The sequence below is a fragment of the Trachurus trachurus genome (genome assembly GCF_905171665.1).
Source record: "Trachurus trachurus genome assembly, chromosome: 23".
NCBI classification, from domain to species: Eukaryota; Metazoa; Chordata; class Actinopteri; order Carangiformes; family Carangidae; genus Trachurus; species Trachurus trachurus.
The window spans coordinates 10,553,675-10,573,337 of NC_139912.1; the positions used below are offsets into that span (position 1 = coordinate 10,553,675).

General features: G+C 42.4%; 3 protein-coding genes across 5 annotated transcripts; all 3 read left to right on the top strand.

Moving 5' to 3' along the window:
- Positions 1-372: 372 nt before the first annotated feature.
- Positions 373-2,188, top strand: LOC311006547 (E3 ubiquitin-protein ligase TRIM39-like; the record flags this gene model as incomplete). Its single annotated transcript, XM_083999393.1, has 2 exons — positions 373-447; positions 571-2,188. The coding sequence occupies exon 2, from the start codon at positions 575-577 to the stop codon at positions 2,186-2,188; it is 1,614 nt and encodes a 537-aa protein (XP_083855519.1). The 5' UTR covers positions 373-447; positions 571-574.
- A 1,743-nt stretch (positions 2,189-3,931) lies between these two features.
- On the top strand, positions 3,932-5,977 carry LOC311006548 (E3 ubiquitin-protein ligase TRIM39-like; the record flags this gene model as incomplete). Its single annotated transcript, XM_083999394.1, has 2 exons — positions 3,932-5,022; positions 5,446-5,977. The coding sequence occupies 2 exons, from the start codon at positions 3,932-3,934 to the stop codon at positions 5,975-5,977; spliced, it is 1,623 nt and encodes a 540-aa protein (XP_083855520.1).
- Positions 5,978-8,959: 2,982 nt separating this feature from the next.
- On the top strand, positions 8,960-19,418 carry LOC311006600 (protein arginine N-methyltransferase 8-B; the record flags this gene model as incomplete). Of its 3 annotated transcripts, none has more annotated exons than XM_083999450.1 (10): positions 8,960-9,028; positions 9,701-9,925; positions 11,338-11,493; positions 12,135-12,198; positions 13,277-13,419; positions 13,753-13,840; positions 15,047-15,162; positions 16,951-17,101; positions 18,474-18,595; positions 19,335-19,418. In XM_083999450.1, the coding sequence occupies 10 exons, from the start codon at positions 8,960-8,962 to the stop codon at positions 19,416-19,418; spliced, it is 1,218 nt and encodes a 405-aa protein (XP_083855576.1). The 3 variants fall into 3 exon arrangements, with proteins under 3 accessions (XP_083855576.1, XP_083855577.1, XP_083855578.1); XM_083999451.1 differs by having other exon boundaries at positions 9,704-9,925; XM_083999452.1 differs by having other exon boundaries at positions 9,707-9,925.
- Positions 19,419-19,663: the final 245 nt, after the last annotated feature.

A 19,663-nucleotide genomic window follows, 5' to 3' on the forward strand; every position in this document is an offset into this window, starting at 1 on the left:
TTTTTTTTTTTAAAGAACTTTGGGAAATAATAAAATTTACTTGTGAATATATTGTCCTTGTGAAAAACAACCAAGAAACCATCACAACCTCACTAATGTTTAAAGTTTTAATTTTTATTTGACTAAAAATGTAACATTTCAAAAGTATAAGGAAATAAAATTGAACTCAGATTAGCCTAGTTTTAATTATTTGAAAAATATTTGTTATAAACCACTGTTTATTTAATTTTTTAAAAATGATTTGTTTAGTATCCAAGTTGCCACAAGAGCGTTGAAAGAGTTAACATTTCTATCAGGAAGTAGTGGGGGGCGGGGCTTTAGCGACGTCAACGTGCTGAAACGAAACTTAAAGTGGGAATTCGCCCTGGATCCAATACATCCACGGAATCAGCCTATGACTTGTCTGTTTTCTTTATGCAGGAACTTTTAAAACGTGCAACTTATCAGGTAAGTTAAAACCTTAGTCTCTCCATTTCATAGTTTCTCGTCATGCGTAATACAAACTTTGCAGTTAATTGTGTTTGGCCTATGAGTCATTAATTGTTGTTATTTTTTACATGGTTCTTGTAGAGAAATGGCGGCTGCCAGCGGTCTGTTGTCAGAGGAGCGGTTCCTGTGTTCAGTCTGTCTGGATGTGTTTACTGAGCCTGTCTCGACGCCGTGTGGACACAACTTCTGCAGAGCATGTATCTACAAGTACTGGGACACCAGTGACTCCTGCCAGTGTCCATTGTGCCAAAGGACTTTTTCCACAAGACCTGAACTCCACATCAACACTTTGGTGTCAGAGTTATTGGCAGGTGAGATTAAGAAGTTAGCTCAAGTCAAAGCCTCAACTCCAGACCCACAACTTGCTGCAGATGTTTTTTGTGACATCTGCTCAGAGACAAAGGAGAAGGCGGTGAAATCTTGCCTGATGTGCCTCACCTCTTTCTGTGAAGCTCACCTCGAGCCACATCACAGAGTTGCTGGACTCAAGGGCCACACATTGTTAAACCCCATGAAGCATCTTGATGACAAGCTGTGCAAGACACACAACAAGCCAACAGAACTGTTCTGTAGGGATGACCAGGCCTGTGTATGTGTCTTGTGTTTCAGAACTGGTCACAAGGGTCACAATGTTGTCCCACTTGAGGAAGAATATGAAACTGTGATGGCGAAAAAAGATGAAGCAATAGAAACTATTCAAAAGCAGATCCAGTTGCGTTCTAAGAAGATAGGTGAGATTGAAAACTCACTTGATGTCTGCCAGAAAGAAGCTGAGAAGGAGAAGGAAGCCAGTGTGCAGGTGCTCACTGACTTGATCAGCTCCATTCAGAGAAGCCAGGCTGAGCTTGTTGAGGTGATTGAGGAGAGGCACAGGGCAACAAAGGAAAAGGCTGAAGCTTCTGTCAGAGAACTGAGGATGGAAATGACTGAACTTGAAAGCAAGAGAAACCAGCTGGAGCAGCTGTCACAATCTGAGGATCACCATCATTTTCTCCAGAGCTTCCCAACCCTGAGCTCACCTCTAAGCACGGACTGCACCAACATTGTTGTCCAGTGTGACCTGCCTTTTGAGGCAGTGAGAGGAGGCGTGGCTCAGCTGAAACAGACAGCTGATGAATTACTGGAAAAGCTCCCTGAGATCAAAATGAGAAGAATGAGAGAACATGCAGTGGACTTAACACTGGATCCAGACACAGCGCATTGTTCACTTGTCATAAGTGAAGATGGAAAACAAGTCGCAGATGAAGGCACCAAACTGGAACTTCCTGACAATCCAAAGAGATTTGTAAAATTTCCAGAGGTTTTGGCAAAGGAAGGATTCACAACAGGGAAGTTTTACTTTGAGGTCCAAGTCAAGGGAAAGACTGGTTGGACTGTTGGAGTGGTCAGGGAGTCTGTAGATAGAAAGAATGGCACAGATATGTCAGCTGAAAAAGGATTTTGGACCTTTAGGTTGGACGAGGGCAAATATTCTCCACCTGGAAAAAATGTAATGGAGCTTCATAAGGTAGGCATCTTTGTGGACTATGATGAAGGAGTGGTTTCTTTCTATGATGCAGATTCCAAATCACATGTATGTACTCGCACTGGCTGCAGTTTCACAGAGAAACTTTATCCGTACTTCTGCCCTGAGTCTGATGAAGGTGGAAAAAACACTGCCCCTCTCATCATAACACCTGTACCTCAGACTAAGCTGTGATCTTGTTCGGCTTCTGTCAGGGATCATATGGAAACTATTTGGTCTCAACTACACTCAACATCTTTGCTTCAAATAGTAACATCAGCTCAAATTTGACATGACATCAGCCTGTCAAACATGTGTAATCTACTGTCAAATATATGCATGAATATTCAAAAGAAGTATGGCATTACATCATCTGGGGCATTCTGTCCAGTCTCCAGATGTTAATTGGTTGTTACTCTGTTAAATTCTAATTGTGGATGAGGTTCTTAATGTCATAATGCAGCTTTAAGTTGTAGTTTCTTTGTATTTGTTGTTTTTATATGCATTTCAGTTGTTGAAATATTGTACTCTGAGTTATGCAAGCTGAACAGTTGTGCATTTGACAAGTGAAGCTGAATAAACATACCTTTTAAACTGATTTTGCTTTGTAATTCCTTTCTAGAAGCTCATCACAATATTAACCTTGTAGCATTTGAATGCCTCTTGAATATAATGCACAAACATGAATTGGTATGAGTTGGAGGACATTTTTTTTTTTTTTTGACTCAATGCTGTAAAGGCCAGCCCAGTACTACCACCGAAAAAATATCACATTATCACCTCACACATGTATGTACAATTCCAAGACTGCAACACCTTAGTTATATTTTAGAGATTTTAGTTACACCATTCACTACAGTATGAGGCTACCACTGCTGGGAAAGCTCCAGTGTGTACATTAAACTATATCTTCATATGAGGCCACTGCTAGAAATCTATCCACGTGAATCCTGTCTCCTTGCAGTTTTGAACCATTTATGTTTACAATGGTTAAACAGAATTGACAACACAGCAGCAACACAATCCATGTTGGGTGCAAAACCTTCTATTGAATTCTGTTTATGGCAAGTTGTGTTTTTGACATTTCTGAGCCATGAACTGCATGATTTTTTGCACAAGACACTAACTGTATACCCATTACCCATACAGATCTTAACATCTCAGACTTGATTTGTAGTCTTGCTGGGTTATGGTCCTTTTGGATATATTACAGTGAAGTAAAGTAAAGGACTGATTATGATGTGTCACTTGTGACCTAAAATAGAATGTGGGGTAAACACAGAAGGGTGTATCTTTATTTTATACCAACACTCAGGAGATCCCAAAAATGTTCATCAATTAAGTGATTCTTTTTTTTTAAAGAACTTTGGGAAATAATTAAATTTAACTTGTGAATATATTGTCCTTGTGAAAAACAACCAAGAAATCATCACAACCTCACTAATGTTTAAAGTTTTAATTTTTATTTGACTAAAAATGTAACATTTCAAAAGTATAAGGAAATAAAATTGAACTCAGATTAGCCTAGTTTTAATTATTTGAAAAATATTTGTTATAAACCACTGTTTATTTAATTTTTTTTAAATTATTTGTTTAGTATCCAAGTAATATTGCCACAAGAGCGTTGAAAGAGTTAACATTTCTATCAGGAAGTAGTGGGGGGCGGGGCTTTAGCGACGTCAACGTGCTGAAACGAAACTTAATGTGTGAATTCGCCCTGGATCCTACATCCACGGAATCAGCCCATGACTTGTCTGTTTGCTTTATGCAGGAACTTTTAAAACGTGCAACTTATCAGGTAAGTTAAAACCTTAGTCTTTCCATTTCATAGTTTCTCGTCATGCGTAATACAAACTTTGCAGTTCATTGTGTTTGGCCTATGAGTATGAGTCATTAATTGTTGTTGTTGTTTTTTTTTTACGTGGTTCTTGTACAGTAATGGCGGCGGCTGCCAGCGGTGTGTTTTCAGAGGAGCGGTTCCTGTGTTCAGTCTGTCTGGATGTGTTTACTGAGCCTGTCTCGACGCCGTGTGGACACAACTTCTGCAGAGCATGTATCTACAAGTACTGGGACACCAGTGACTCCTGCCAGTGTCCATTGTGCCAAAGGACTTTTTCCACAAGACCTGAACTCCACATCAACACTATGGTGTCGGAGTTGGCAGGTGAGTTTAAGTTAGCTCAAGTCAAAGCCGCAACTCCAGACCCACAACTTGCTGCAGATGTTTTTTGTGACATCTGCTCAGAGACAAAGGAGAAGGCGGTGAAATCTTGCCTGATGTGCCTCACCTCTTTCTGTGAAGCTCACCTCGAGCCACATCACAGAGTTGCTGGACTCAAGGGCCACACATTGTTAAACCCCATGAAGCATCTTGATGACAAGCTGTGCAAGACACACAACAAGCCAACAGAACTGTTCTGTAGGGATGACCAGGCCTGTGTATGTGTCTTGTGTTTCAAAACTGATCACAAGGGTCACAATGTTGTCCCACTTGAGGAAGAATATGAAACGGTGATGTCGAAAAAAGATGAAGCAGTAGCAACTATTCAAAAGCAGATCCAGTTGCGGTCTGAGAAGATAGGTGAGATTGAAAACTCACTTGATGTTTTCCAGAAAGAAGCTGAGAAGGAGAAGGAAGCCAGTGTGCAGGTGCTCACTGACTTGATCAGCTCCATTCAGAGAAGCCAGGCTGAGCTTGTTGAGGTGATTGAGGAGAGGCACAGAGCAGCAAAGGAAAAGGCTGAAGCTTCTGTCAGAGAACTGAGGATGGAAATGACTGAACTTGAAAGCAAGATAAACCAGCTGGAGCAGCTGTCACAATCTGAGGATCACCATCATTTTCTCCAGAGCTTCCCAACCCTGAGCTCACCTCTAAGCACGGACCTCACCAACATTGTTGTCCAGTGTGACCTGCCTTTTGAGGCAGTGAGAGGAGACATGGCTCAGCTGAAACAGAAAGCTGATGAACTACTGGAAAAGATCCCTGAGATCAAAATGAAGAGAATGAGAGAACATGCAGTGGACTTAATGTAGCCGATGTCGATCTGGCCCTCTGCGTTGTGTTTCTCACGGTCTGCCCTAGGTGGGGTTCGATCCCACGACCTCCCGCACCGGAGGCGACGATGCTAACCTCTTCGCCAAGAGGTTGACAACCCCTTGGCGGGTTGGTTAGCACGTCTTTTTATGGGTGGAGTGAGTGCACATCCGCTACACTCACCCCCGCTGAACTCACTCCACCCAGGGCATCCGGGTCACGGCACCACTGTAGCCGATGTCGATCTGGCCCTCTGCGTTGTGTTTCTCACGGCCTGCCCTAGGTGGGGTTCGATCCCACGACCTCCCGCACCGGAGGCGACGATGCTAACCTCTTCGCCAAGAGGTTAACAACCCCTTGGCGGGTTGGTTAGCACGTCTTTTTATGGGTGGAGTGAGTGCACATCCGCTACATTAACACTGGATCCAGACACAGCACATTGTTCACTTGTCATAAGTGAAGATGGAAAACAAGTCGCAGATGAAGGCACCAAACTGAAACTTCCTGACAATCCAAAGAGATTTGTAAAATATTCAGAGGTTTTGGCAAAGGAAGGATTCACAACAGGGAAGTTTTACTTTGAGGTACAAGTCAAGGGAAAGACTGGTTGGACTGTTGGAGTGGTCAGGGAGTCTGTAGATAGAAAGAATGGCACAGATCTGTCAGCTGTAGCAGGATTTTGGACCTTTAGGTTGGACGAGGGTAAATATTATTCAACTAGAAAAAATGTAGTCACACTGAGAGGTGAGCTTCAGAAGGTGGGCATCTTTGTGGACTATGATGAAGGGGTGGTTTCTTTCTATGATGTAGATTCCAAATCACATGTATGTACTCGCACTGGCTGCAGTTTCACAGAGAAACTGTATCCATACTTCTGCCCTGAGTCTGATGAAGGTGGAAAAAACACTGCCCCTCTCATCATAACACCTGTACCTCAGACTAAGCTTTGATCTTGTTCGGCTTCTGTCAGGGATCATATGGAAACTATTTGGTCTCAACTACACTCAACATCTTTACTTCAAATAGTAACATCAGCTCAAATTTGACATGACATCAGCCTGTCAAACATGTGTAATCTACTGTCAAATATATGCATGAATATTCAAAAGAAGTATGGCATTACATCATCTGGGGCATTCTGTCCAGTCTCCAGATGTTAATTGGTTGTTATTCTGTTAAATTCTAATTGTGGATGAGGTTCTTAATGTCATAATGCAGCTTTAAGTTGCAGTTTCTTTGTATTTGTTGTTTATATATGCATTTCAGTTGTTGAAATATTGTGCTCTGAGTTAAGCAGTTGTGCATTTGACAAGTGAAGCTGAATAAACATACCTTTCATACTCATTTTGCTTTGCAACTCCTTTCTAGAAGCTCATCACAATATTAACCTTGTAGCATTTGAATGCCTCTTGAATATAATTCACAAAAATGAAGTGGTATGAGTTGGAGGACATTTTTTTAATTTGACTCAATGCTGTAAAGGCCAGTCCAGTACTACCATAGAAAAAATATCACATTATCACCTCACACATTTACAATTACAAGACTGCAACACCTTAGTTATATTTTAGTGATTTTACACCATTCACCACAGTATGAGGCCAGTGCTTGAAATCTATCCACATGAATCCTGGCTCCTTGCAGTTTTTAACCATTTACGTTTACAGAGGAATTAAACAGAATTGTTTTTCATGTCTTTGTCATGGTATCAGCGTTGTCAGTCAGTAGTCGTCTGCCCACTTCTTTTACTCCTGACTCCTGCCTATGTGCTTCTGCCCCCACACTGATTTCTGTCTGTGTGTGTGTGTGTGCATGAGTGGATGCACACATCCTTGAGTGTGATGCGTGGGCTGATGTTCTTAAGCACCGCTGATGGAGCTCATCCATGACTGACTAAAACCCTGGTGTTTTTCATTGTGTTTTGTCTTTCATTAATGGGACACAAGCCCAGATTTTTCTTTAGTGACAAATATCTTAATATAATATTTGATCAAACCAAATGATTTAATATTGTATGAAATGAGCAATGGACTCAGTAATGAAAGAGATGCAGGTGCAGACATGACGAGTAAACTGTGGAATGGAAACCAGACATCCTGATGTAGGAGATCATTTTTGATTTGCAATGGAGACAAATGTATTGTGAATTTAAACTGAAATAATATGCATCTAAAATTCATTCCCTCTTAATATTTGAGACACACCTTTTAGTGATATAACTTTCTCCATGGGGTTGATGTCAAATGAGCAGAGAGTCAGAGATTCAGAGTCAGGGAGAGCATGTTGCCTTAAGCAGCCAATGAAAAGCAACAGTTGTGACTTCACTGAGTGGGATGAAGGAAGAGGGCAAGGGGTATTTTTTTTCATGACAGAGATTCAACCAGTTTACAAACGATTTATGTTTTGTGCAATTATGAACATTTTAGATAAACATTTGAAGCACTCTTATTAGGTTTGAAATCCAGATGTAGTTCAATTTACTTTTTCTAAGTGCAGTGGTAAGGACCACACACTCACAAATAGTCCGACGTTGTTTATATGTAGTAAATTGTATCAGGGTTGTTGTTGTTTGATTAATATTCAAATCATCTGTAGCTGGTGGAAGAGGAGCTTTCATTACCCCATGGTACTGTATTTTAGGAGCATTGAGTTGAAAAGACATATTATGCAGTGAAGCGAATTTTGCAATATTGCTACAATACAAAGTATTTCAATATAATCTAGGTACTTAAATCAGAACTGTACTACTCAGTATCCAGCGTTGCCCTGGAGTCAATGAATCATAGATTCCCCCCCAGCATTAAAAAAGGGATGGATAATGGTTGTGTTTTTGTACCTCATGTACTCACATAAATTACTAATAATTATTAGACAAACTAAACCACTAATTACCAATCTGTGCCTATTCAAACAGTAATGCATCCCTGAAAACTATCAGCAATTGGCTACTAGAACCTATAAATGCCATAGATAGACATTCGAGAAAGTATATCACAAGATGGATAAAATGTACGTGTAGCTTTGTTGTTCCCACACACCACAAACACCTGTGTTATGTAAGGGTGGAGAGAGGCTCACTGTTGCCGGAGAGCCTGCATGGGTTTCTGCTTTTGTCTGGAGTGAGAAGAGTCTGTGTTTTTGGAAGCAGAATATTATATTATTTTTGTGACTATTTTTCATGTATTTTCTTTCTTTTTTTTGGTCAGAATTCATTTCATTTCATGTCACTCCAGGGGGGCTCGTGCGTAACGGCAGTGCACGCTCACACTTCGTAGCTACCCCCTTTAACTTTCTCTCCGGGAAACCCCATCGGACTAACGCCAAGGACTTTCCGTGTGTTTCAGAGCGGTGCCGCAGACCAGAAGAAACATTTTCTCCTGAGGAGTTTTGTTTCCTGCCCGCAACCGTGTGCCTCTTCTTCCTTCTTTTCTTTTTTTCCCCTTCTCTCTCGCTCGTCGTGGGTGACACTTTTACTTTTTTCTCAAACCCCAGAGATTTGAAAATGTGCGAGCAGGTAGGGGTTCAATGTCTTGCGCGAGGACATCTAAATGGGGCGCGCGGCTGTTAATGGATACACTGACTCCTGCTGGGATCAAACCTGCAACCTTTTCAGTCGCAGCACGGACTCTCCAGCCAATAGACTGCTCTGCCATCCATGAGTCCTCCCACTAAAACAACCTGTACCACATTTACACTATGGATTATTGGACGTTTCGCCTCGCGCAAATCCATTTCACAACTTTTCTGAGAGAATTGTTTTAATTCAGTTGAAACTGTGACACCTCTATTCGCGTTTCTTATCATGACTTTCCGTCTTATATTCATTCAAGCCGTGTATCCGGTGGCTTAGTGTTATTTTTGACACGTTTCTGTTAAGAATTCAGACCCTCCGTACACTTACAAGAGTTGTAGCCTAAATCTCGTCGGCTCTCATGGGACTGAGGCATTCGTCGCGTTGTTTGCTGCTACGGCGGAAGATGGCGGAGGCGGACAGCTCGGAGGTAGGGACCTTGTGGTGTCCTGCAGCCCGTTAATAGCGGGACCGGGACCGTGTCAGTCTGCTTGTTTTTACGCTGACAACACATTTAACTTGTATTGAATTATAATTTCCATTTCAGCGTTATTACGACGCCAGTCACGTTCAGAATTTGTATTGATGGCGGTCTGCACACAAAGCGAAAGATGCATCGGATCCACTGTCCTGCAGATGTTCCGGGGGATCTAAGCAGAGAGACTCGTGTTAACTGCAATAACAGTGATAATGCATGCAGAAGATGTGCAATAACGTTGAATGATGTGCATGTTTCGGATGCACGGGCGTATGAAATGTAACCATGTCCGCTGTCCCTGGTGCTGAAACGGACCTGCACCTTTTGCCGGTTCTTCCTGGAGTATCACCACTATAGCGAGGCTCCCATCTGTGTCTTTACAAAGGCTGTATGCATTTATAGATTATTGACTGCTTATGCTTATTACATGGTTCTCCTCTCACTTGCATTTAATTATGCCTCTGCAAAATCCATATTAATGTAAACCAGGTTCACTCACTTGAATAGCACTTGCAGTTCTTTAATTCATTTCATTTTTTTTTGTCGATTTGGCTTCATTGTAGTCTGAAATTTCTATATTTTAACTACCCTTCTTCCCTCTACTTTCTTCTTCCTCCGTAACAGCGGCAGCAGCCTGTCACGTCCCCCCTCTCTCAGTCTGCCCAGCCCTCCCCACTGCCTAAACCAGTGCCTACTACCCACCATGTGCCCTGCGTCCCCCATACGCCTCATGTAGCAGCCTTGTCCACCTGTCCTGGTCGAGGCAAGATTGCCAAGTTCATCAGCCCGGAGGAAATGACATCACGGGACTACTACTTTGACTCTTATGCTCACTTTGGCATACATGAGGTAGGCAGACCAAGCTGACGAGTGGCAGCTTGGTATGATTAGAGTAAAAAAAAAAATGACACCAGATGCTTCCTGTTCTGTTTAACCTGATGTTCCTAAACTTTGCCAAGGTTGGTCTGGCAGCAGGATATGTGAAACACTTAAGCTGGTTTAACATGGACAGATTTCCATGAACAGACAGGTTTTTTGTTTTGGTAGTGATCCAAATCTTCTATCTGGCATGGTTGATATTTATACCCATAACTTAGAAGCTAATGCACACAGTCATTTGATTCTGAATCCTCAGTTCACTGGATCTGAAAATCAGTTTGTGAAGTAAAGAGTACACAAGCCAAGTAAAAACCCAAGCAAGTGCACAAGACAACAGAACAACCATCCGGGACAAGCAGAAAATACAAACAATGAAGAGCTGTCAGATCTCCTGTGTTTTCAAATCTCGTGTCCAAACATGAGTTTAAACAAAGCGTGAAATGAAATGCCTTCAAAGGAAAAAACACATTATAACGCAAACATTCCCCAGAAGTTTTAAGTTTAAAGCTGTTTATAGAAACTCTCTTTTTCTTTGCATATGAAACCCAAACTCAAAATTAAAAACAACCACAAACATAAACCATAGATGCAGTTGTCTGCCCATGAACAACTAAACATTAAGTTAAGGGTAAACATGAAGCTTGTGGATTATCTGCACTGGTGGAGGGTGTGTCCCAGCTGAAAGGAGAACAGGCTTATTCATCACCAACCAGCACTATGGGCGTCAGATGTACTGCAACAGTATTCACGCAGCTCCATAAATGAAACAAATCTTTTCCAGCCATCTATAGTCAGCTGCAAAATAAATTTGAAGAGCTATAACCCAACTAATGACCTTGATCTACAGAGGGGTGGTGGTGGTGGAGGAGGAAAAGTTTGGGGACATATAGACCTTTTTAAATGGAGTCCATATTTAGCATGTGGGTCAGGTTTTTGTCTGCTTGCAGACAAAGAGAGTGCCCTGATTAGAGGAGTGCAAAGCAAGAAAGAAGTGAAAGTGGGATGTGTGAATGGGCTCAGGGAGATGGATATCAGGCGGTCCCCAAAGGCTTCAAAGGCTTTGCGTTGCACTCCTGTCTATTTCAAGCAGCTCTGTCACTGTCACATAGGCTTTTGGCCTAAATACTGAATTTTCTAGCTCATTATACATGACAAATTTGTGTTTAGACACTGAGGGAACCAAGCAACTGCCCAATTTTTGCATATGCACATTTTGTATGTTCATTATTTAACATGCATTCTATATTCCTTTGACTGTTTTCTTTTGCTCGTCAATACCAGTTCAGTATACAATCTGTAGGAGTTTGCATGTGATTAAAGACTGAAAAAATCATGATGTTTTACAACAATGAAATCTGAATTTTGCCTCCGCTCCTCAACAGGAGATGTTAAAAGACGAGGTGCGGACGCTGACCTACCGGAACGCGATGTACCACAACAAGCACGTGTTCAAGGATAAAATTGTCCTGGATGTCGGTAGTGGAACAGGGATCCTCTCTATGTTTGCGGCCAATGCTGGTGCCAAACACGTGTACGGGGTGAGATGGATAGATGCACGCTTTGGACACACAAACAAATATTTCACTGGAATCGTCTGTCAGTCTCTACTTTACTTTGAATCTTTACCAGAGTGAAAAGAGAGCCGCACACCCCCATTCAGTCTCCAATTATAATATCTGGCTCTGCTGTCACCTTATTTCTCACTGGTGTCCTTTCCTTCTCAACATCAGACACACACACACACACATATCCTGCCTTTTTCATAAATTCCTCTTAAGAGGCAGTTGCTAGTCTAGTTCAGAAATAGGTAATCTCTCTCAGACAATCTTAGACACAGACGCAATAAAAGACATCTGGCTCCCCTTAGAGCAGGGCTGCAAGTCACAGGTTATACATTACCAGCAGTGTCTCCCACAGTTATGGATGATTCATATACTGTATTACATTTATAGATAGGGGAGCAAAATTATTTATTAGTTTCCATACTGTGCACGTTCTGCGATGGGTGACCAGGGACATAAATGTTTAGATGGATTATCAGGGTTTGATTAAATTTTGTCCTCCAGTACCCTAAAGGTGAACCGACTGTACCATATATGGGGAGGCAATATGGTAGATAGCAGCTGGTCATCTATGTTGACCAGAAAATCTTTCTTTTCTTTTCTTTTTTCACCTACAGATAGAATGTTCAAGTATATCCGAATATTCAGAGAAGATTATCAAGTCCAACCACCTACACAATGGTAAGTCGAAGAGGTTTTTGTCGTCATTACAATATATCTAATATCCATGTGTCTGAATGCAGAGCAGTGCGACGGCGTCTGGATTAGAGGTAGCGTGAAAAATCAGCATATTTTCCATCATTACGGTCACACCCGACAACATTAGTCACAGTTCTGATGGTTAACTGGCAGCTTGATGTCAAATAAGCATAATCTCTGCCATCAGTCAGAATCGCCTCAGTGGGGCTGATCACCATTGTAAAATGCCACCCTGAAATTCACAGATGGAAGACTGGCAACAGATGGTTGGTTTCATAACCTGCAAATCCACCATTAGGCAGGTTTTTGTTTGAGCTTTTGAGTTTTGAATTCAAGCATCGAGCTGATTATCTCAGCGAGACATACAGGAATTAACACTCAAATCCCAACTCTGTCGTGCACAGGTCATTATTTATACAGCGATGACAGTAATTTTCCTCTAAATATCGAAGAAAATCAGATGCAGCGATCTTTAAGGTGTTGAAAATTGAAAATGAGCTACATCACAAAAATTGTGTCAACGTGATTGTGTGAAAAACTTCTGCAGAGATACATTTGCTTGATATAAAATGCATACATTTCTAAGAGAGGAAAAAAAGAAACCAGTAGAGCATATTGCACATTCATCATGGTAAAGCTGGTTCTTTTTTTTGTATGCTTCCTGGTACTTGTCTAGGTTTTCTAATGTATGCAGTAGTTCCAGTGATTCTGCACAATTAGACATAGAAAACTACTGTTTCCTCCAGTGTATTATTGTGTATTAATGACCAGACATGATAACGCTGAACTCTGCCGTATTACATCTGTTTTACTTTGACAGCCCACCCTGTATCTCCATATCGTGGGGTCAAAGATGCAAATAGGAAACAAGACAAATATATTGCACACATAAATAAAAACGCTCAAGACAAGAGCAGTAATTAAGCGATATGAATTTCCAGGAATCCCAAGGCACAAAAACACTGTTATCTGAGAATAATTGTCCGATTTTCATTAATGTGTTGAAGAAGCCGTGAAGTAATTTGTCGCCTGCTGTTTTTTGTGGCTCTCCGCATCGCAGTCATTACCATCTTCAAGGGCAAGGTGGAGGAGGTGGAGCTTCCCGTGGAGAAGGTTGACATTATCATCTCGGAGTGGATGGGTTACTGCCTCTTCTACGAGTCCATGCTCAACACCGTGATTTTTGCCAGGGACAAATGGCTGGTATGGTATTCCTGCTGGAGGGCCCTGAGCGCAGTGTGTGTGAATGTGTATATGTGTGTGTGCAGCTGGCTGGACAAATAAGGCTTTTGACACATAAACACACCAGACAGTGATTAAGTAGAGGATTTACTGTACTGCCTGCATGAATGTGTCTGCTGGCCAGATGCTGAGGTCATACATGAATGATCAGGTTTCTGGTGCTCAGTAGCCACCTGCAGGCTTTAAACTCAGCACATGTGATCTTCTATTACACTCCAGGTGTGCGAACAGTAAAGATGATGGATGGCCATTGTATAGTGCCGCGTTGACATCTGAGGCTTTTCTCCTGTTCAGAAACCTGGAGGCCTGATGTTCCCTGACAGAGCTGCTCTCTATGTGGTCGCCATTGAAGACAGGCAGTACAAGGACTTCAAGATTCATTGTGAGTAGTTTTATGGTAGATTTGTTGCTGTTTGCCTTTCACGTTTCTGCTAAGTCATTGCCATCCTCTGTCTCCGTCCCGCTCTGTGCATAATTAATGATCGTTGTGCAGATGTAGTGAAAGCAACACACAGAGAGGAATGGCTTCACTTTCCAATGAGCCACACTTCACAAAGGGTTACACAAGCTGTAACTAATAGATTTATTAAGGTTAGTGGATGTTTTAATTGGAAGATATCACCTTATAAAATTGATATGGTGGATTTACAGCCAGCAGGGTCCAATATTAGCATTTGTTTGTCAACCTAATAAATCTAAGTCCAATGTTCTGGAAGCTCTTTCGCTCCCCGCCAACTTACGATTAATTAAACTGTGGATAAAGCCCTTTATAAAGCTGCACACATGTTGAAACCGGTGAGGCGACTTTATTCCACAGTACATTCTTTGCTCTAAACTTCATATGTTCAAATAACCATCACAGCAGGAGCGCTGGAGCTTAGCCTCCCGATCCAGATCAAAGCACCAAAATTAAAGGACACAGAAACTGGGTCAATAACTTGTACTGAGTTTTCCTCTCACTGCACAGGTGGCTTTCCCCTGCCCCATTAAATCAAGACGCTCACACAAGGGTGTATACTTTCGCAGGAGTCGTAGAAGTATTCAGACTACCCAAACCCTCGCACTCTTATTTTTAGTATCTCTCAGCGTTGGTGGCATATTCCACCTTCTCGTCATACAGACTTGGCGGTTGGCCCCCTGACAAAGCAAGGTGGAGGGAAGGGACAGAGGGAATGGGGGAGGGAAGGCCTGCTTGGTGTTTTTTCAACCCAAATTATGATTAAAAAAAAAAGAAGAAGAAGAAGAAGAAGAAAAAAAAAAGCCTGCCAGACATAGTGGAGGTGGTGGTGGTGGTGGAGGCCGGAGTCTATTTTCAGCAGGGCTTGTCTTTTTCCACACGGGGGCCTGGATAGACAGAAAGACAGCATGAGCGCGGGACTGTTCTTCTTGGCAGGGGTTAAGCGTTCTGTTTTATTTTCCTCTGCTACCTTTTTTGTGCTGACAGCTTGGCAGGAACGGAGCTTTGCAAATAAACAAAAAAAAAAAGAAAAAATCAAAAAGTAGAGAACCCATGACACACAAACTGTTTGCATGCGTATTCTCATGGGTTTGCCGTACCTCAGATGTCTATGATTGTGTGTACGCACAGGGTGGGAAAACGTGTACGGCTTCGATATGAGCTGCATTCGCAACGTGGCCATCAAAGAGCCTCTGGTGGATGTGGTAGATCCCAAGCAGGTGGTGACTAACGCCTGCCTCCTAAAGGTTAGTCTGTGTGTACATGCATTATGGAGGGTGTGTGTGTGTGTGTGTGTGTGTGGGCGGCAGGAGGGGGGGTTTGTTGGGAAAGTACCTCAAGCGTTTGTCTTTCATGCCATCTGGCTTTTATACCGTGCAAAATCTACATATTTGAGGCGCACGTCCAAACAAGCAAAGTTTCTCATCTGTTGTGTTCTTCCAGCGAATCCCCAAAAAATTCTGAGACAGCCATCAATCCCCGAAGCCTCCGAGCACTCCCCGTCTGCTGAGACTATTTTCCAGTACATAATAGAGGTCTCCAGAGAGCTGTAATAGTCTCTGGCTCTGCTTCCATGCTTGACGATACGACAGTGGCTTTCCTTTTATCTCACAAATGAACAGAGGATAAGAGCATTCAGGGGAGGTGATAGCTTTTTTGTTTGTGCCTCTACCTCTCCCTCTCCCTTTCATTGCTTTTCCTCTTACCCTGTTTCCGTCTCTCTGCTTTATATCGCCCTGTCCTATTTCGAGGATCTGATATCTTAATTTCCTCTTTATTCTTATCCTTTTCTCACGTCATTTAGTTGTCTCAATTCTCACATTTTCCTTCCCACTCATTCAATTCTTACTCTTCATTTTCTGTCACATTCTCCGATTCGAACAATGTCACATCTCGCCGGTCGGAGCGAGCGGGTCTCACCCCGTCCCTCCCTCTGCGCCGTGGTGAAATGTCACATGAGAGCAGGCATTGAGTCACCGGCGAGAATGAAATGGGCTCTCCATCACTGGGATAAGCTTAGGTGACAAAAGATGGGTTTTCCTTTTGTGCTCAGAAGAGATGACTTATTTGTCAGGTAGGCGAGCGGGTAACTCAGTAGTTACTGATACTGTCTGAAAATTAATTTTCACTTCCTCCATTTCTTTCACATACATGTATTCAGGGCTTATTTGCCCTTTCCCCTCACTGCCAGCAGCTTCACGCTGTCTTCAATCAAAATGCCACTCATTCCTATCACACTGAAATTACAAAGTCACTCCTGGGGACTTCTTTTCTTTTTTTTCCCCTCTCCTCCCACAATTTGCTGCATATGATCCTGTCCTGGTATCATTGGAAAGGACAGAGGTGTTAAATCACAATCTGTCATGCTGACGCCACATGGCCAATGGATCCGCACCGCGATAGGCAAGGCAAGATGAACAGGTTGCCGTGTACCCCCTCATCCCCCACCTCTCCTACTCCCCCTCCCTCATCAGCATCTTAAATACAACAGCACCTCCACGCAAAGCAAAAGACACACATCTGCCCCGCTCCCTGTTTTGTACCCAGTGTGATGTTTAGCAGGTGACAAACTGTGATACTTGATTGTGTGGCCATATTCATGATGTAGACACGAGCAGACACACAGATGCTGTGTTCACTCCCTCACACACGCACACACATACACACTCGCACGCACACAAGTACTCCCTCCCTTGTAGGCTTGAGGGAGGACACCCACACAGCATGTGTACTGTGAGGAGGCTTCATTTGCCAGCCGTGATTCAACCTGTGGGCTTTCACACACACGCACGCACACACACACACACACACACACAGTCACACTTGTGGAATAATCATGATGAATAATCAAGAGGATTGACATATACGTACTGCATTTGTGTGAGAAATTGCAAGGGGGGAGGGGCAACTTGTGTGTGTGTGGTTTTATATCATAATACCACTATTCCAACTGGGTAAATTCATGAATTGAGAAGAGTAGAGATTTTTTGGAGTTTGTTGGAATAAAATAAAATAGTGTTTTTTCTCTCATCCAGGAAGTGGACATCTACACTGTGAAGCCCGAGGACCTGTCCTTCACCTCAGCCTTCTGTCTTCAGATTCAACGTAATGATTATGTCCACGCCCTGGTCACCTATTTCAACATCGAGTTCACCAAGTGTCACAAGAAGACGGGCTTTTCCACCGGTGAGACTAGACCAGAGTCATGGCTTCATAATGTACCCACTGTCTCCGCCCTTAAAAGGTTCAGTTCATCCAAATCAAGCCACAGAATTGCTCACATTGTTGTCCCTGATTGCTCTGCCACCTCCCTCACACAGTGGAGGTCTAACTTCTCATTGTACTGGACAATGGAGAATTGTCACACCTCCTCCCAGGTTTGTCTTTCAACGCTTTGTCACAGCAGCGCAGCCTCCTTGCAGCTGTCGAGGAATACAAAATTCACAGGGTCAGGTTATATAAATACTCGCTGTGCCCCCCCCTGGGAAAAGGTCCAAAGTGAAAAGAGGAGGAAAAGCAGGAACAGAGGCTCCAACACAGTCCGACGGTTTCAATCTAAATCCACTGTTGAAACACAGGACACTGCTTTTTATAGAACATCAAACATGTACCGCTGCATATATCACTAGAAACATGGACCTACCTTTCAAAATTAGATGAATTGGATTTGAATTTGAATTGAATTGGAGGCAGAAATATCAAAACCTGATCAAATAAAACAATGGCTACCACTAAGAAAAAAGTGAGGAAAAAATAACAATAAAAATCTTTATTACTTTGTTTAATGCCATGCTTTGATAAAAGAAAATGCAGGCATTTATGCAACGGTAAACATAAATAAACATGAAGGGAGCAACTGGTAAAATTAGTTTTCACAATCTGGCCCACACTGGTGTCCAGCAAGCTTCCAAATTTCCTTCCTGAGTACAAGTATTTTGAGCAGTAAATCAGTGTCTATTAAAGAGAAGCTCCTGCACTTCAGCATCTTAGCTCTTGGCTACACTCTGCTGGTGTTACATGAGCCAAGCTTGTGTTACAGTGACGGAATCACCAAGCACTTCTGGTAACATGGCGTCGAGGACGCTTATAATAGAGAGGGTAGCGAAGCTGTTATGTAAGCTTATGTTAATACATTCATACATCCAGTGCTTACATAATACTGTGTAGAGGAGGTTCTATGTTTGGCTGAGTCTGTTGGGCCTGAGGCTGAGCATCACTGAAGGAGTTCTGTCCTGTAAGCCTCTGTATCTCTCCCACTGGCTGAGTAAATTTCAGCCGTGCTTGTTGGTAAATTTATTCCACCTGAACATGCCCACAGCACTTCACTGCCGACCGGAACTGTTGTGGAAATCTTTCCATCTTAATGCCGCTCTCCTACCTCTTCCCCTCATTTCCTCTCCTCCCGGCTTTACCCCCATCCTGTAAACACCTTTCACCTCCTCCCCTCTCTAATATCTCATCTTTTTTTCTCCATTTTCTGTCTCTCTTCTTCCTGCACATATATTCCTCTATTTTGCCTGTTTTCCTCTCCCTCCCACTATCTCCATCCTGTCCTCAGCTCCAGATGCTCCCAGCACACACTGGAAGCAGACAGTGTTTTACTTAGAGGACTACTTAACTGTCAAGAAAGGAGAGGAGATCTTTGGCAGTGTTGCTGTCAGGCCCAATGAGAAGAATGTGGTAAGAGGCATCAAAGAGCAACACTAAATGCTCCATGGTTTATATTTAAACAGTGGTGGAGAAAGCATTCAGATATACTGTAAGTAATTAAAAAGCAGCAAAACCTCAGTGTAAAAATGGAAATTACCTTTGGAAAGAGTAAGACTACGGTAGGCTAACCGTTTGCTCTCTGTTTGCACTAAGCTAATTGATTCTAGCCTTAGATTTTACAGACAGAGATAAGATTATTGATCCAACTCTCTGCCTTTAAGAGAATAAGTGTCAGTGAAAGTGGTTTTAGCAAAAAGTACTGTTCATTTTATTCCATCAGAGGCAAAAGTACCCATAATGCAACAACATGAGTATAAAACTATTCTACATTATGTAACCAGAGTGCAGTGAGTTACATTGGGTTATTCCTTTTACCATTTTAAATGCTCGTGAATTAAAAAGCATCAAGATTCCTAAGTTTATCATATGTGAAATCAAAATCTAAGGTGTAACTAGTAACGACAGCTTTCAAATAAATGCAGTGGAGTTCAGTAATTGCTTCTGAAAATATGTGGAGCACACAGTATAAGGTAGCAGAGAATAAGTACCTCATATTTATCTATAAATAATTCTGTAAATGTATTTAGCTGCCTTTCCACCACTGGATTTAAATATGTAATGTGCATCTGTTGCTGTAAGTGAAAGTTTTATTAGGTATTAAATATTCAAGCCGTTCATTTATTTTGGTTTGCTGTTTTATCTTTGGTAGCGTGACCTGGAGTTCACCCTGGAGCTCGACTTTAAAGGACAACTATGTGAGGCTGCAATATCCCACGACTATAAAATGCGTTAGGAACAACAAATAACGGCGCCTCGGTGCGGACCGTCCCTCAGCCCCTCCGGACACACCCTGGAGAGGGGGCAGGGCACAGGCTCTCCAACAAGCATTCCAGTTGGCCTGCGAGGGCGACCCCGACGCATCTGATCGGATGCCATTAAGCCAGCACCTGAGTGATGTCATCAGAGTAGGCAAGTATCTGTCAGCAATAGTGCCATCACGTGTACCAACTTGATCAACTCGGGCACATCGTTGAATGT